Source organism: Neolamprologus multifasciatus, chromosome 15, assembly GCF_963576455.1.
Source record: "Neolamprologus multifasciatus chromosome 15, fNeoMul1.2, whole genome shotgun sequence".
Taxonomy (NCBI): domain Eukaryota; kingdom Metazoa; phylum Chordata; class Actinopteri; order Cichliformes; family Cichlidae; genus Neolamprologus; species Neolamprologus multifasciatus.
The window spans coordinates 8,969,102-8,984,552 of record NC_140453.1 but is presented as its reverse complement, the minus strand read 5'-3'; the positions used below and the strand labels follow the sequence as shown (position 1 = coordinate 8,984,552).

The window sequence follows — 15,451 nt, the reverse complement described above, 5'->3', positions numbered from 1 at the left end:
AAACAAACGAACACATTGTTTACATCCCAGAATTCACAGTTCAACTGACAGTGAAGTGCACTTGATGCCCAGAAGACATACATTGATGCATTAAATGCATTGTAAACTCTCTTTTTTGTGAACTCAAACATTTCTAAGGAGAAAAACATTAACTCACTTTTGTTTCACTGCACAGCTGCTGTGCTACGATTAAGGGGGTAATCTACTTTAAAAAACAGGCCTCTTTTATGCTCAGTTACTTTGATACAAAGGCAGCTGCTGTGTGCTCTGATGAAATGAAATCTCACAACTGTCAACTTTGCTTTTATACATAGATATAAAATATGGATATGTACTGATAAATAATCAGAATTGACTGTCTGAGTCAAAATTGAATCAAACTGAATCGGTTATAGAAATCGAAATCGATACCCAGCCCTACAGTATACCCCCCAAAATCCCTGAGGGTAGTCATCGCCATGACAACTCTACAAACAAACCTCTGGTAAACAGGTAAACAGTTTATCGGCAAAAAAATAAAAAATAAATAAAAATTGCTCGTACTCATGCTGCGCGGCGTCATGCCAGCGCATACTGGGGATGGCATGGGCACCGATCGGTTTTCTATCGCCCATTTGCTGAGAGTAAGGGCGCCGTTTGCGAGGTGCGCCTGCTGCTTGCGGCACAGGGTGAAGAGGGCGGGGCGGCTGGGGATTTTCTGGCTGGCTGGAGCAGCGTCTAATAACCAACTCGCAAAATAAAACAAAATAAAAACAAACTATGTAGTATATAGAGAGACGAGACGATGAGGCTCCATTTACAGCAGTGCAAGTAAACAAACAATAAATATAAGAAGAGTAAGAAAATAAATATACACTGGGGTAAAGGGATCAATAACAATTTAAAATTTATATTTTATATTTTGATGATTTAAAGTCTCACACACAACCCGTGGAAAGGGGAGGGGGACCGGCTGCTTCCAAATAGATCACATTTCATTCATAATGATGTAAATCCAAACCCATTATCTATTCATGATTTGAATTGGGGTTGTGCGAATCTGGGTTGTGCGAAATCCCAGAAATAAACCCTATATAAAGTGAATCTGTGAACTAAGGTGTAGGTCTATTAGGTTATGTTGTGGTGATTCTCGGGTTGGGGGACTTATGTTCATACTGGAGTGCAAAATTAAAATCAATGGAAGATGGACAAGAAAGTTCAAAGCTATCAGGTCCTCAGTTTAGAAAAAATAGAAACGAGCAGATGATATAGGTAAGCAGATGTGTCATTGGATAATGGCAGGTCATGTATCCTGAAACAATCAGAATCAGAATCAGAATACTTCATTAATCCCTAAGGAAATTATGTGGGTCACAGTTGCTCCAAGAAGCAATAGTAACAGTAACAGACTAAACTCCAAACAATTCATTATGTTACAGATTTTAATATTAATTAGTCATTGTCAATTGTTGATTCTTCCTGTTCTCATTGTATGACAAATTATGATGGCTGTTTGGTAGCCGTTTGCATACAATGCATACTCTCTCTTTCTTCATATATGTGTGTGTGTGTTTCTCTGGTGAAATTCAGTATTGTTCTGCCAACTTCTTCCTTCTCTCACCCCAACCAGTCGCAGCAGATGGCCGCCCCTCCCTGAGCCTGGTTCTGCTGGAGGCTTCTTCCTGTTAAAAGGGAGTTTTTCCTTCCCACTGTCGCCAAAGTGCTTGCTCATAGGGGGTCATATGATTGTTGGGTTTTTCTCTGTATCTATGAAGCGCCTTGAGGGGGGGCGCCAGAGGGAGTGTTCGCCCAGGGCGCCAAACAGGCTAGGACCGCCACTGGTGTGCGTGTATGTTTCTCTGGTGAAATTCAGTATGGTTCCGACAAAAGTTCAATGTTAATGTACAATACTGTGTGTGTGTGTGTGGGGGGGGGGGGCGCCAAACAGGCTACTCTGACTCAGAGTACCAGTGTTACAACATAACCATATGTTTTGCCCCAAGAATAAAGAACTTAAGAATATGAGCCAGCATATTAAAATGTAGTAAAATGCAATGGGAATTTCTTTACCTTTCCAGTCAACTTCAGTGACATTTCTTCGTACATTACCTCCATTCTTTTTTAATTAAAACAGCTGTGCCAGTATAGAACTCTTGCTTTAAAAGTTTAATGTTGATTACAAAAAAATATTTTGTGTATTTAATGTCAATTAAAAATACCAATTTTGATGCTGGCCTTAATTAACCAGGTCCTGCCCAAATAAACCTAAAAATGATCAAAATAAGTTCTTGAAAGACTTACTTCCCCTTAGAGAGATAGTCCCCTTAATTGGAACCAAAAACTGGAAAATATCACTTTTCATAACTGAATTCAGTTTTGGCATAAAATTAGCTATAAATGTTCTCCCCTGTCTATAGTCTTCAGGTTATTAGCAAATACAAAGAGTGGATTTCATACTTTTTGTGTTATTTGTCATAGACTAACCATTTAGTTTTATATATTTTATAGGACATGTGCGGCTTGTCAATGGAACCACTCGTTGCAATGGCAGAGTAGAAATTTACCACGAAGCTCAGTGGAAACGAGTTTGCAGTGATTGGGGCAAACAAGCAGCTCAGGTTGTGTGCCAAGAAGCTGGTTGTGGCGATCCACCCACTCAGACTGAGACTTTGTATTTTGGAGATGCACGTGCCCTGCCTGCAATTAAAACCATCTGCTCTGGAAATGAGACCTCTGTCTCACAGTGCTCACTTCTAAAAGTCAATGAAAGTTGTGATGATGCTACTGTTGTCTGTGGAAGTAAGTCACACATGTGCTCACAAAACTATCAGTAATTAATTGTAAAAGTGACACTGTTAGACTGTGCCCTTTCTGAATAAACTTACCCTTAATTTTTTTTTTTTAATTAAAAGATAGTCAACCCATTCGGCTGGTGAATGGGACTAATCGCTGTTCTGGTAGAGTGGAAATCTACTACAGTTCACAATGGGGAACAGTCTGTGATGACAAATGGGGAATGCAAGAAGCAACTGTCGCATGTCGAGAGATGAACTGTGGGAATGCTCTCTCAGTCAAATATAAGGCTTACTTTGGGAGAGGTCAAGATAGAATTTGGCTGGATGAGATGGAGTGCACTGGTCATGAGATGTTACTCGCTGACTGCCCTCACAGAGGTTTTGGAGTACATGACTGTGACCACAATGAAGATGCTGGTCTCGTGTGCTCAGGTAGCACAGACTCTATTCTGAGTTTCAAACCTGAGTTTTAATGAAAATCCTAAAAACCCAAATTCTGCTTTGCAGAGACAGTCAGATTGATCAATGGGACGGGCAGCTGTTCTGGCAGAGTGGAGGTTTTCCATGATGGCCAATGGGGGAAACTTTGTAGTAATAACTGGGGCCTTAAAGAAGCTACAGTCCTATGTAAGGAGCTCAACTGTGGAGAGCCAAAAAATTCCAAAGACATCTTTTACTTTGGTGACAGCTCACTGCAAGGGTTCACAAGTAGATGCTCTGATAATGTGAACTCTATCAGCCAATGTCAACTTCAAGAACACAAAGGGTCATGTGAAGGTGTTTCTCTTGTATGTTCAGGTAAGAGACAAAAACTATAGATATGCTCCTCTAGTGCTTTCTAAGAATAACAAAGGTCATGTTTGCTCATTAAGAAAAGACTAGCCTATGTGCATTCTTTAGTTTTACCTTTTATTTAATACTGAATTAAATAATAGGCTTGTCAAAAACATTAAATCAAAAGTCTAAATCTGAAAGAACAGCCCAGTGAAAGAAACTGTAAAGATAATAGAACGAGTAAGAGTTGCACAGTTAGGTTTTTATGAATGTCTTGAGTTTTATTGCAGTATAACTCTAAGATGCTGTTTACCTTCCACTTTACTGATGTTTTGAATCATATTTCTGACAGTTAAATAAAAAACATGTTCTAAGGTTTCATCTTCTCCACAATAGTTACATTTCCCCATAAGGTGTTTCCTCACTTTTGTTACAATAATACAACAACTCTGATTTCCAGGTAATCTGAGATTAACCGGTGGATCCACTCGTTGTGATGGAAGAGTAGAGTATTTTGATAAAGGCCAGTGGGGGACTGTGTGTTCTGAATCCTGGGACATGAATGATGCAACAGTGGTGTGCAGACAGTTGGACTGTGGGAGGCCTCATAAGCTTATTCAACTTGGCCCTGGTACAGGACAGACCTGGAATGATCAAATTGAATGCAATGGAAAGGAACCTACATTGAATCAGTGTCCACATACATCACTTCAAGACAGAACTTGCAACAACACTGTAGTGGCTGGTGTTTTCTGCACAGGTAAGAAAACATGCAAACAAGATTCCATAAAAAGTTTGATGTTTTTTCCAATATAAATAAAAACAGAATGTAGTGATTTGGACACCTCATAAACCCATGTCTGATTCACAATAGAACCTAGAAAATACAATTTAGTATTTTGCATCTTAGTACTGCTTTTCCTGATTTGCTTCTTTGTACTCCCAGGTTTTGGTTTCACATATAGTTCTTTTCATGGTTTCAGTTTTATTGTATTCCCAATGTATTCCTGCCTCTCTTGTGCCTGTGTATTGTCTTTAATCTTTTTTGTTAAATTAGTTGCACTTTCTCCAGTCTGTTGGCTCTTTCCCTGGTTTATTTTGAAAATTGTTATACGATCTTTAGTTCCCTTTTCAGTATCAGTGTTGTCAGCATTTGTCCTTTGTGTTTCCATGTTCACCTGTCACGTTTACAGACTATTGTCTCTAAATTAATATTTTTCTTAGTGCATTTTATCGATTTAAACACTGACAGTTTTCTAGTTTCTTTATAGTTTCTTTAAAATATAGGTTTATCATTAAATTCTGTTTTAACTTACATTTCATAAAGGATCCTAACTTAGATTTCTCCATAAAATGCCAAATATAACATTAGCTGTTTAATAATTTTCTTAGTTTCTTATTTTTAAAGATATTGTCTTCTGAATAGTGTGCATACCAAATTACATCATTTTTTTTATTATTCTTATTTTTTCACACCTGTTCAGAATTTGGCTACATTTTAAGTTTATTTGCCTTCACAGGAACCTTTGCAGTCCGCTTGGTTAACAGCACTGATGGGTGCTCTGGAAGAGTGGAGGTCCGTCATGGTGACCAGTGGCACACAGTATGTGATGCAGACTGGACTCTAAGTAAAGCTGGAGTGGTGTGTGAGTTGCTGGATTGTGGACGTGCCATGAAAGCTCATGGCGGTGCTTTCTTTGGCCAAGGCACTGGGTCAGTGGCGGGGGCTAGCAATTTGTGTTTTGAGAACGTGACTTCTCTTCAGCAATGCTCGGTCAAAGGGTTTAGAAGCGCAACCTGTGGGCATGAACATGATGCTAGTGTTCACTGTGCAGGTAAGGCCTTATATACGATGTGCTCAAAATTGTCAAATATTTTTTCAACAGATCATAGACTGTATAAAAGATCGCTGTAGTGATGTCAACAACTGTTTGAAGTCGCATTATGGAACTTTGAGATGAGTATTCTCGTTCAGTGTCTCACTATCAGGAATCCTCTCTGTGTCATGTACTGTATATCATTATTCCAGCCAGAATGGACCAATCCAACACCTTGGCCACTGGGTGTTAGCATAGGTCCTGTTCCCAGCTACCCACTCTTTTAACCAAAAAACCAGGTTGGAGATAAGGTGTTAAGCTGGTTTTGTGGTCCTGAAAAGCTGGCGCCTTCACTGTCATCTCCATTGCAGGCAGACTGTCAAGGCTGTGCAGCTGAGTGCAGAACTTGGATCCCAAAAGGAGACACAGTAGACTTCCAAGGCACTCGCTTTTATTAAACATAGAGTTCTTAGTTATAAGTGGGGCAGGGAGAGTGACTCTCACAGGAGCATCCACTGTAACAGAAGGAGAGAGAAAGGAGAGATATTAGACAGGTCACTCTAGTGCGTGGGAATGTGCATGGGAAAAAAAAATATGTTGAAAAACATTATGCCCTCATATTGATCATGTAGAGAAGCATTCATCTGTTGTCACTGAGAGCTATTCAGTTCCCAGGAGCTCTGAAATGGAAAGCAGATCTGCTGTTAAGGGCGTAACCCACAATACTGGGACTGGACCCTGCGCCCCCAGATGGTGACCTAGACCTGGACCTGGGTTGGCCAGCCACAGGTCGACCTGTTCGCCACAAGGAAGAAAGCTTGCTGTTCACTGTATTTATCACTAAGGGATCAGGAGGCTACACTAAGAATAGACACAATAGATTATGAATGGCAGCATTATTCACTTTATGAGTCAGAGAAAAGACTTAAAGATGATCCTTATTACACTAAGGTGGGCGAGGTCCCTTTTGTGGAGCCAGGCATGGCCCCTCTCCCTGAGCTAAGACCTGGTCTCCAAGGCCAGGGGAGAGATTTTTACCCTCACCCAGAACACCTAACCTCAGGCTCTCTCCCATTACTATTTCCAGGTCTTCTCAATCAGCACCTAGGGCTGGGCGAGGCTCCAGTATCTAGCGTTGTAAGACACGTCAGCCAACAAGTGCAATATCCTGTTTATTAGCAGAACTGTATTTCAAGTATATTTACAGTATACTTTTATATTTGCTATTTAATTGTACTCACTGTTTTATTCTGTGGAATGAATGCATGAGTGAAAGCATGTAAGAATATATGTATACTAGTATTCTAAAATGTAGGTTTTAATGTTTGAAAAAGGCAGACTGTCAGAGTTTTACCCCTGATACTGCTGGATAAACAGAAACTCACTCAGGAACGAGGTCAGACAGAGCTCAAGTTTTCACTCGCGAGATGGAAGCAGTTGTCTCCAACCCACTTCAACTTGCTTTCCCCCTTCAGGGTGTTTTTATTGGTTAAACACATGAATATTCATAACACTTGTTGCTGTATTACCTAAGAGAAATTACTATATCTGGTTACAAAGTGTAATTGTGCAAGCATGGTTATACAATGTGTGTGGTTATATGATGGGAGTGCAGCCCTCCCAGGATGCTGTCGGTAGAATCCGTTCTTCTCAAGGCTGCTTGTTCCCCTTATCGAGGTCGTGCACGTACTCATATGCATGGGTTACATAGAGAGCAAACAGAAGCATTCTGCTTTTTAAATGGCAACCTACAACACATACATTAAACCTAACATAGACTGCATTGCTATTAGGGGTGCAACGATACACAACATTCACGGTTCGGTTCGGTTCGATACTTTGGTGTCACGGTTTGATATTTTTTCAATACAAAAAAATGTTCATGCCTTTTTAATTTGACATTTATTAAAATTAGAAATATATATTTTAACTCAAAAGTACAGTTTCTAAATTTAATGTTGCTAAAACAACTAAGTAATAAAAAATAAATCTATCCGATTGAGAAATCACTCATCTTTGGAAAAGACAGTTTATCACAGAGATCTTTCCAAAATAAAAGCTATACTATACGCTTCTTCTGGGGTATATTCTCAGCAGCATATTAAACATATCAGGTCCCCATAAGGAGAATCATGTGCTAACGGCTGTTTAAATGACTCGGGTAAAGTTTGTAGCATGCGTGCTTGTTGTTTTTGTCTGCTGCCACTTGTCTTTGTACTAGGATGATGTCGGTGTAAATGTGCAGTCACATTCGTTCTGTTCCCTCTAGTGCTGTCAGCGTTAATCTTGTTAAAATGACGTTAATGCCGTAATGCAGCAAATCTCCGTTAAAGAGTTACCACAGATCACCCCATGCGTGGGGCTGGACGTGGGGCATCAACACGTTAACTGTGCTAACGCACTAGTTCCCACCAATGTAATTGAGCATTGCGTGGCACATCCGACATACTGTTTTACTTTTGTCCATCAGGGTCATGCTTCACATGAAAACCAAAATAGTTCCAAACGCCAGATCTAAATGACGGTGGGGGAGCGTTGAGGCAGTTGCCATGTTACAACGAGCTTAGCTTCTGTCTTGTTAGCTTGAGCTGCGCTCAGTGGATCTGCGCTCGACAGTGCAGCCTTGGCGGAGTAGTCGAACGCAGATCCACTGAGCTCTCCACACAGACAGCATCGTCAGAAGAAAAGTTGATAAAATAAAATAAACATTTTGTATTGTTCGATACATATGCATACCGAACCGAAAGCACTGTATCGAACGGTTCAATACTGATACATGTATTGTTGCAACCCTAATGGCTATGTGCTTGATTTGATACATCTGTGACAGTGGAATTAAATCAAACATCAGGATTCAATGATTAAGAGATGTGCCATAATAGTTTGGTCCATATAGCATATATTTACACACTGAGATTATTTTAGTCAAGTGATACAAGCAGACAGTGTTGTTAAACTATATTTTGGGAATCCTCTTTAGGTGTCAGCACTAGTGCTGCTCAGCTGATTTTGTAATAGTTTTTGTCTGGAACCTCATCTTTAGCACCAAAATTTCCTGGTTACATTTGGTGAAAGACTGTGTTTTGGGTTAAAATACACCTGTTGAAAGTAGCCACACGTTAAAGTTTCTTGGATAACTACATATGACCAGTCCAGTATGAGGTATTGTCTGAAAAGGGGGACAGCCATTAACTTTGGGTTGTAGTTCAGATAATGACGGACTCTTCTCAGCATACTGCATGGTGAAAATAATCCTTAAAAATCTGTTAACACTGAAAAACTAAGATATTGAAATATCCATTGCTATTACTTTCATGTGTGTCCAAAGGTAAACCACCAATAAGGCTTGTGAATGGCACTGACCGATGCTCTGGTCGAGTGGAGATTCTGCATGAAGGCTGGTGGGGAACAGTGTGTGATGATGAATGGGACTTAAAAGATGCTGAGGTGGTGTGCAGAGCCATGGACTGTGGAACACCTCAGCGAGCCAAATCTAAGGCCTTTTTTGGTAAAGGCCAAGGAAAGATCTGGCTTGATGATGTCAACTGTCTGGGTAATGAGACATCCCTTGGGCAATGCAGGCATCAATCATTTGGAGAAAATAACTGTGGTCACGGTGAAGATGCAGGAGTGATTTGTTCAGGTAAAAACTAGATGTTTCATTTAATACAGTGTTTTTTTTAAACATTTACGACACCAGTGAGAATATCATATGGATTTCAATTAATACAATTTATGGCACCAACTACCTATTGCTTTTCTCTGCTTTTAAGCTACCATTCGACTGAGCAATGGGACTGACGTGTGCTCAGGAAGGGTGGAGGTCCACCATGCTGAACACTGGTCACCAGCATTTAATGTTAACTGGGGAATGAATGAAGCCACAGTGGTGTGCAGAGAGATAAATTGTGGAGATCCTGTCAAGATCTCAGAGTCATTTGGTCAAGGTGGAGATCTGAAAGGATATGAGATCTACTGTAATGGTATAGAGAGCTCTCTCACACAGTGCTCATTTAGAGACTACAGCAGATCTGTCATGGACCGTATTGAAGAAGCCTCTGTGGTATGCTCAGGTAAGACTTGTCAGATAAAAAGTAGGATTTAAAAAAGTAAATTTTTCATTCACAAATTTAAAATTTGAGAATGGAAAGAAAAAACTCTTGATTTCCATATTAATGTTGTTTATTTTTTGTTTATGTGTCTTCATCTTTTGCTTCTTTGTTTTCTTTTTCTCCTTGTTTTTGAAACCCTAACCCGTTTTGATACTAAATAAAAGATATAATAAAGAGCAAAAAAAAAAGGAAAGTTTTATTTTAGAAACTTTTCACTGTGAGTACCAAGTCATAAAATATATGGCTTTTGAAGTACCACCCTTATGACAGACCTATCTAATACCACATACAATTTACACAGACAATTTTATTTCTTATATGAATGTTATTTATTTTGACTATCATAAACAGGATGTGACAAGTGATAATAATAACAACTGTACTGCATTAAAACATTCACAGCAGGTGGGTTATCCAATCTTTAAATGATGACGTGATAAACCCTGCTTCCGGGTCCAAACTATAATTAATATAACATATACCCATATAAAATAACAAACAATGCAAAGCAAAGTCTATGCCACCATTTGGGCTATAGCTTAGTGCTGTCATGCATTACAGGTAAACTCAAAATATCAAATTAGTTGACTTATGATCACAGAAGCTTTAGAGCATAACGTAAACATAAGACAAAAGACCAAATGAATATTACCCAAGTATCTCAATTGTGTGGTTGCATGCAGCCATCACATCACCTCTTACTCCGACAGTTGCTGGCACCAGTGCAAGCTAGCCTCGCCAACTCCTGTTGTCACTGGCTGCGAAGGATTACCGCTCACTTGCAGAAGAAGCGGATCGCATTCTCCTGGCTACAAGGAGCTTTGACATTCAGGCAATAGTTCCCAACTCACAAACGGCATCTGCTGCGCCCCCACCCATTGTCCCGGGGGTCCGACTCATCGATGGTGGCTGGGATCACAGCAAGGCGGCACCGCAGAAAAGGGCGCTGTCTTTACCATCAGTGTGACAGCACCGTGCCGCCTTTGCAGGTTTGAGGGCCAGGGAAACAAGCCTGTAGGCGCTCTGTAGTGGCTCTATGGGCACAGGACCAGACGGTGCAGGACAGCTGCAATAGAAGAGAGAATCTCCCAGGGTCCAGAGTAACCTGAGACATCCAGCTCAGTCTTTGGGTTAGGCCCAGGCAGAGTCACAGTCACTGGGGAAACAAGGTTAATGGTGCCAAACACAGTTTCATAAAATATAGACTTAGGGTTGGTTGGTCTTAGAAAATCTGTTGTTCTTAAGCTCTCCAGGTTAGAACTAGCAGTCTTGGGAGGGGTTAGCTCAGAAAAGCTGAACTTAGTCTTTGAGGTGGCCTGCTTATGGCTATAAGCCTCCTTGGCTACCTTAACCATTGTTGCTACAGGAGGGTCTTTAGAATTACCACTACTGGTGGTAATTAGTACTTTGCAGTCTGGTTGTGTGTCAGTCAGTGTTATGCTTGATAGGCACAGGAGTACAGTCATCAGCTGGCACATTAGTGAGCCCTGAGATGCAAACCTCACTGGTTTCCAGGACAGGCCCAAAATTACTTTCAGAAACTTCAAGCTTGGAAACACAGGAATCCCTGAAATTACAGTCACTATCAGAAACACAGTCACAATAACCCTCCGTTGCAGAATTTACAAACTGTCCAGCACTGTTCAACCCAAGTGTGCACAATGCTGTTTCAGGCAGCTCTGGTGGGGTAACACTGTCAATTTTCAGGATAACTGGCTTAAAAGCTTGGCACACAGACAGATGAACATGGAACAGAAAACTTGACTTGTTCAGCCAGCTCTGCAGTGTTCAAACCCAGCCTCTTGGCTGACATAGAGGTTGAGGTTGTCTCCCTATTGCCCTTAACATTAGCTTGTTGGGAGACCAAATAAGTAGTCACTAATTGAGAAGCTGGCTGAGCAACACCAGAGACTTTACATGACAAAAGAGGCGGAGTCACAAAACAGTCACTAGGAGGAGTATAATGGCTAGCAGGTTCTGAACTAGGAGCAATACAGTCCAGGGAAGAGACAATGTAGCTATCAGTCTCTGAATTATTGTGCTCAGAAAAGTGGACAGTCACGAGGGAGAGTAACAGCCTCCTCTCTTTAAGTCAGCATCAGATGACAAATTCACAGTCTCAGTTGCTCCCACCGACATATGAGATGGAGTCTGTAGGCATGCTGACTTAAGACTAGTGTTCAACGACGAGGCAGTGTTACTCACAGGAAGTGCAGGCTCAGAAGAAAAAATTGTCTTTGGCTGAGACTTTGATATGCTACATGAGACTTGGATTGGGCTGAGGAGCGGAACCCCTGGTGTGCAGAATATCTGTGTCGGGGCAGGTGAGCTGGACACCGATGTTGAGGCAGAGGCGTTGACGGTGGAATCCTTGCTTTGCAGGGATGGAGGATCGAAACTAGCGGCAAGTCCTATAACGAGGTTGGCAATAATCCCGCGTACTGGGGCGAGGAATGCACAGGCTGCGGACCTCTTTCTCATCCTTCTCTCCCTCGCGGGTCAGAATGATCCACTGCCCACGCAGACAGATGATTTGGCGCACATACTCCTCAAAACTCCCGAACATTAGGTCTGCTGGGTCCATACTATGATCATGATCTTTTGTCATAAACTGGGTGAGGCAGGCAGGAAGGGAGGACCCAAATGCAGACCTCAGGATGTGAATCATGAAATCACAAACAGCTTTATTGCTGAACAAGGAACACCAACATAAACTAAACTGGGAATCAACTAGGCAGGAAGGCAGGCTTGGCAAACAGAACACACAGTATGGAATGAGAGAGAACGCGATGACGACCAGAGGAAGATGCAGACACTAAATACAAGACGAAAACACGGCAAAGACGAGACAAGAGACTATCAATGTAAAACAGGAGGTACACAGGGATGCAGACTGACTAGAGGAACAGACAGATGCACATGAAGACAAGGCTGACCTAACAGGGGAGGAAACACAAAGGCAAGAACAAGACTAGAAATACAGAATAAACTGAATGGTATATTCATGCTGGACTAAGAAATATGAAATACACAGGCACACAGAGGGAGGGCAAAGACACACGGGGGAATCTAATAAACAAAAGCTAAACAGAACAACCTAGGTACTACAGAATAAACTTAAGACCAACAAAGTTGACTTCAACATACTATAAAATGACAAAAACACAAGAAAACTCCAAACACTGGGTACATTGACCCAGGACCATGACAGTTTGTGTGTCCCTATAGTACAAAAAAGGACAAATTAATGTAATTAAAAAAATGTAAATCAGCCCACACACAGTGGTGGGGGTCAAGTTAAATTTGATGTACTAATGTATAACTAATGTAATAATATAATAATATTTGTTGCACTAATATAACAACTATGATTTCCAGGTAATGTGAGATTAACCGGTGGATCCACTCGTTGCGATGGAAGAGTAGAATATTTTGATAAAAACCAGTGGGGGACTGTGTGTGCTGAATCCTGGGACATGAATGATGCAACAGTGGTGTGCAGACAGTTGGACTGTGGAAGGCCTCATAAGCTTATTCAGCTTGGTCCTGGTACAGGACAGACCTGGACTGATCAAATTAATTGCAATGGAAGAGAGTCTACATTGAATCAGTGTCCAAAAGAATCATATCTTTGCAACAACACTGCAGTGGCTGGTATTTTCTGCACAGGTAAGAAAAACATGGAAACCCAACTCTGAAATTTTTTTATTCTACGTAAAATATATGTAAAACAGAATGTAATGATTTGGACATCTCATAAACCCATATGGGATTTACAATAGAATCTAAATATACCAAATCTGAAATTCTTTTTGAAAAAATGGAATCTGCAAACTCCAAAATAAAGATGTGAGGGATTTGTTATCAGCATTTAGTTCAATTTCTATGGGAAAACAAACTGCACGCTTTTTAGTTTATTATAGAATGAGTGTCAGTATCAATATGAAGGCATGAAGGCATAAATGCCTATGAAACATCTGGAAGTAGATCAAAAATGGTGAAATGTGTATACAGGTTTTAGGGCAACAGGACCCTCCATTAGAGCAGCAGCCAAGGGAGATGGTCCTATAATGGCATGAATATAGGGATGCACACATTGCCAATTTTACCTTATAAGAAGTATGGTTTAATCATTCCTGTGATGGACAGGAAACAGCAGAAACTCAGGAGGACTCCTCATAACTATTACCAGTGCTATTACCAATCCATGAAAAAAAAAATAAAATGACAGAAAGTAGTAGAAATGCATGGAGAACTAGGATAAATAATCTAAAGTAAATGCACATGACTTGAAAGAAGGCAAAATGACTTGACGAAAGAGATTTAGATGGCCAAACAGGGGAGGAAGTTAAAGGATGGGGAGCCCGGAAATTTCAGCAGGATTTTATTACCTAGGATGCCTAAAGTGCCCAGAAAAGGTGCACAAATTGATTTCTGATCTGAGAGGGGAAAGTTTGAGATGGCTTAAGATGAGTGAAAAGCCTGAATTTGGCTAGTAGAGAATCAGTAAGCAGACAATTGCCAGTCGCGCAGGCTTGTTAGACTAATAGAAAAGTTTGAGGGTTTTAATTATTAGCATTAGGAACTCTGGTTTGAGCGGAGAGTCAAGAAGACGTAAGGGTACATCTTTCACCATCTTACAATGCTATGATTGCAGCCATTCCCCACCTCTCTGTGAATGGAACTCATGGTCTCTGATCAATGGTCTTTGATCAATGATCAATGATCAATGGTCTTTGATCAGCGGTTGTTGATTAATGGTCATGACAATTTGCATACTAATGATCAAGGAACTGACCTCACAACCCATTGTTCTTTCAGTTGGCTAGTTTCAGTCAATGTGCAAATGTAGTGTCTATAAGGTTGGGGAAACCTGCAGTCAGCTGAGACTGAAGAAGCCCCTTCAATGAGTGACAAAACGTTTCTCCCACTGAAAATTCCACATACAGATGAACAGAATCAACCTTTTGGCATTTACTTACCTGGATTATTGAGCATGCATCAAGATGAGAGCATCTAATAGTGTGAACGTGATAAAGACATGGAAACGATTGCATGAAGGAGACTGCAAAGGAGAGGTGTAGTGAGATTTAAAGCATGCGGCATGAATGCCGACTGGCCTCGAGAAGGCTGGGGAAAAGGTGATCCAACTAGACTAGTGATGTCAAGAACAGCTTGACAGCATGGGAGTGATGTGAAGCTTAGATTTAGCCGGCAGCACCTGGGAGCAGACAGATGTGAGACCATTGATCTTTCTTATTGAACTTATCAATAAACTTCATTACAACAGGATGGCTACTGTGAAAACCAAGTGAAAACATTTTAAGCATCACAAAACATGACACAGAAGACTCAGGACGTTTGAGTAGGTAGAAGTCTAGAAACTGGTATCCTCAGTTCCCAGATCTTTACAGATTGTTGTTAAGAGAAGAGGGGATGCTACAGAATGGTAAACGTGGTGGAAAACAAACCTTTTCCAACTGTTTTGGAACATGTTGCCACAAAACTCAAAATAAGTGAATATTTTTCTTAAAGTTGTACATTTTCTGAATTTAAATTCAAATAGTATACAATATACCTAACTATATCACAGTTGTTTGTTGGTTAATCTTCCATACCTGTGGCTACATATGTTATTTATTTGCCTTCACAGAAAGCTTGACAGTCCGCTTGGTTAACAGTACTGATGAGTGCTCTGGAAGAGTGGAGGTTCGTCATGATGACCAGTGGCACACAGTGTGTGACACGGAGTGGACTCTAAGTAAAGCTGGAGTGGTGTGTGAGTCGCTGGAGTGTGGACGTGCCATGAAAGCTCGTGGTGCTGCTTTTTTTGGCCGTGGCAGTGGGTCAGTGGTGGAGGCTAGCAATTCATGTTTCGACACTGCGACATCTCTTCAGCAATGCTCAGTCAAAGGTTTTAGAAGAGCAACCTGCGGGCATGAATATGATGTTGGTGTTCTCTGTGCAGGTAAAC

At 40.9% G+C, this 15,451-nt stretch overlaps 1 protein-coding gene across 3 annotated transcripts in view; it reads left to right on the top strand.

The window, feature by feature from the left end:
* Positions 1-15,451, top strand: part of LOC146501529 (scavenger receptor cysteine-rich domain-containing protein DMBT1-like) — a 47,260-nt gene that overhangs the window by 1,552 nt on the left and 30,257 nt on the right. For 2 of the 3 annotated variants that reach the window (XM_085132101.1, XM_085132100.1), the window contains 9 exons: positions 2,488-2,778; positions 2,892-3,206; positions 3,282-3,572; positions 4,009-4,308; positions 5,069-5,383; positions 8,694-9,008; positions 9,139-9,438; positions 12,856-13,146; positions 15,131-15,445. In XM_085132101.1, the coding sequence (XP_084988227.1) occupies positions 2,488-2,778; positions 2,892-3,206; positions 3,282-3,572; positions 4,009-4,308; positions 5,069-5,383; positions 8,694-9,008; positions 9,139-9,438; positions 12,856-13,146; positions 15,131-15,445 (2,733 nt within the window). The remainder of the gene's footprint in view (positions 1-2,487; positions 2,779-2,891; positions 3,207-3,281; positions 3,573-4,008; positions 4,309-5,068; positions 5,384-8,693; positions 9,009-9,138; positions 9,439-12,855; positions 13,147-15,130; positions 15,446-15,451) is intronic. The other variant, XM_085132102.1, reaches the window with a different exon arrangement.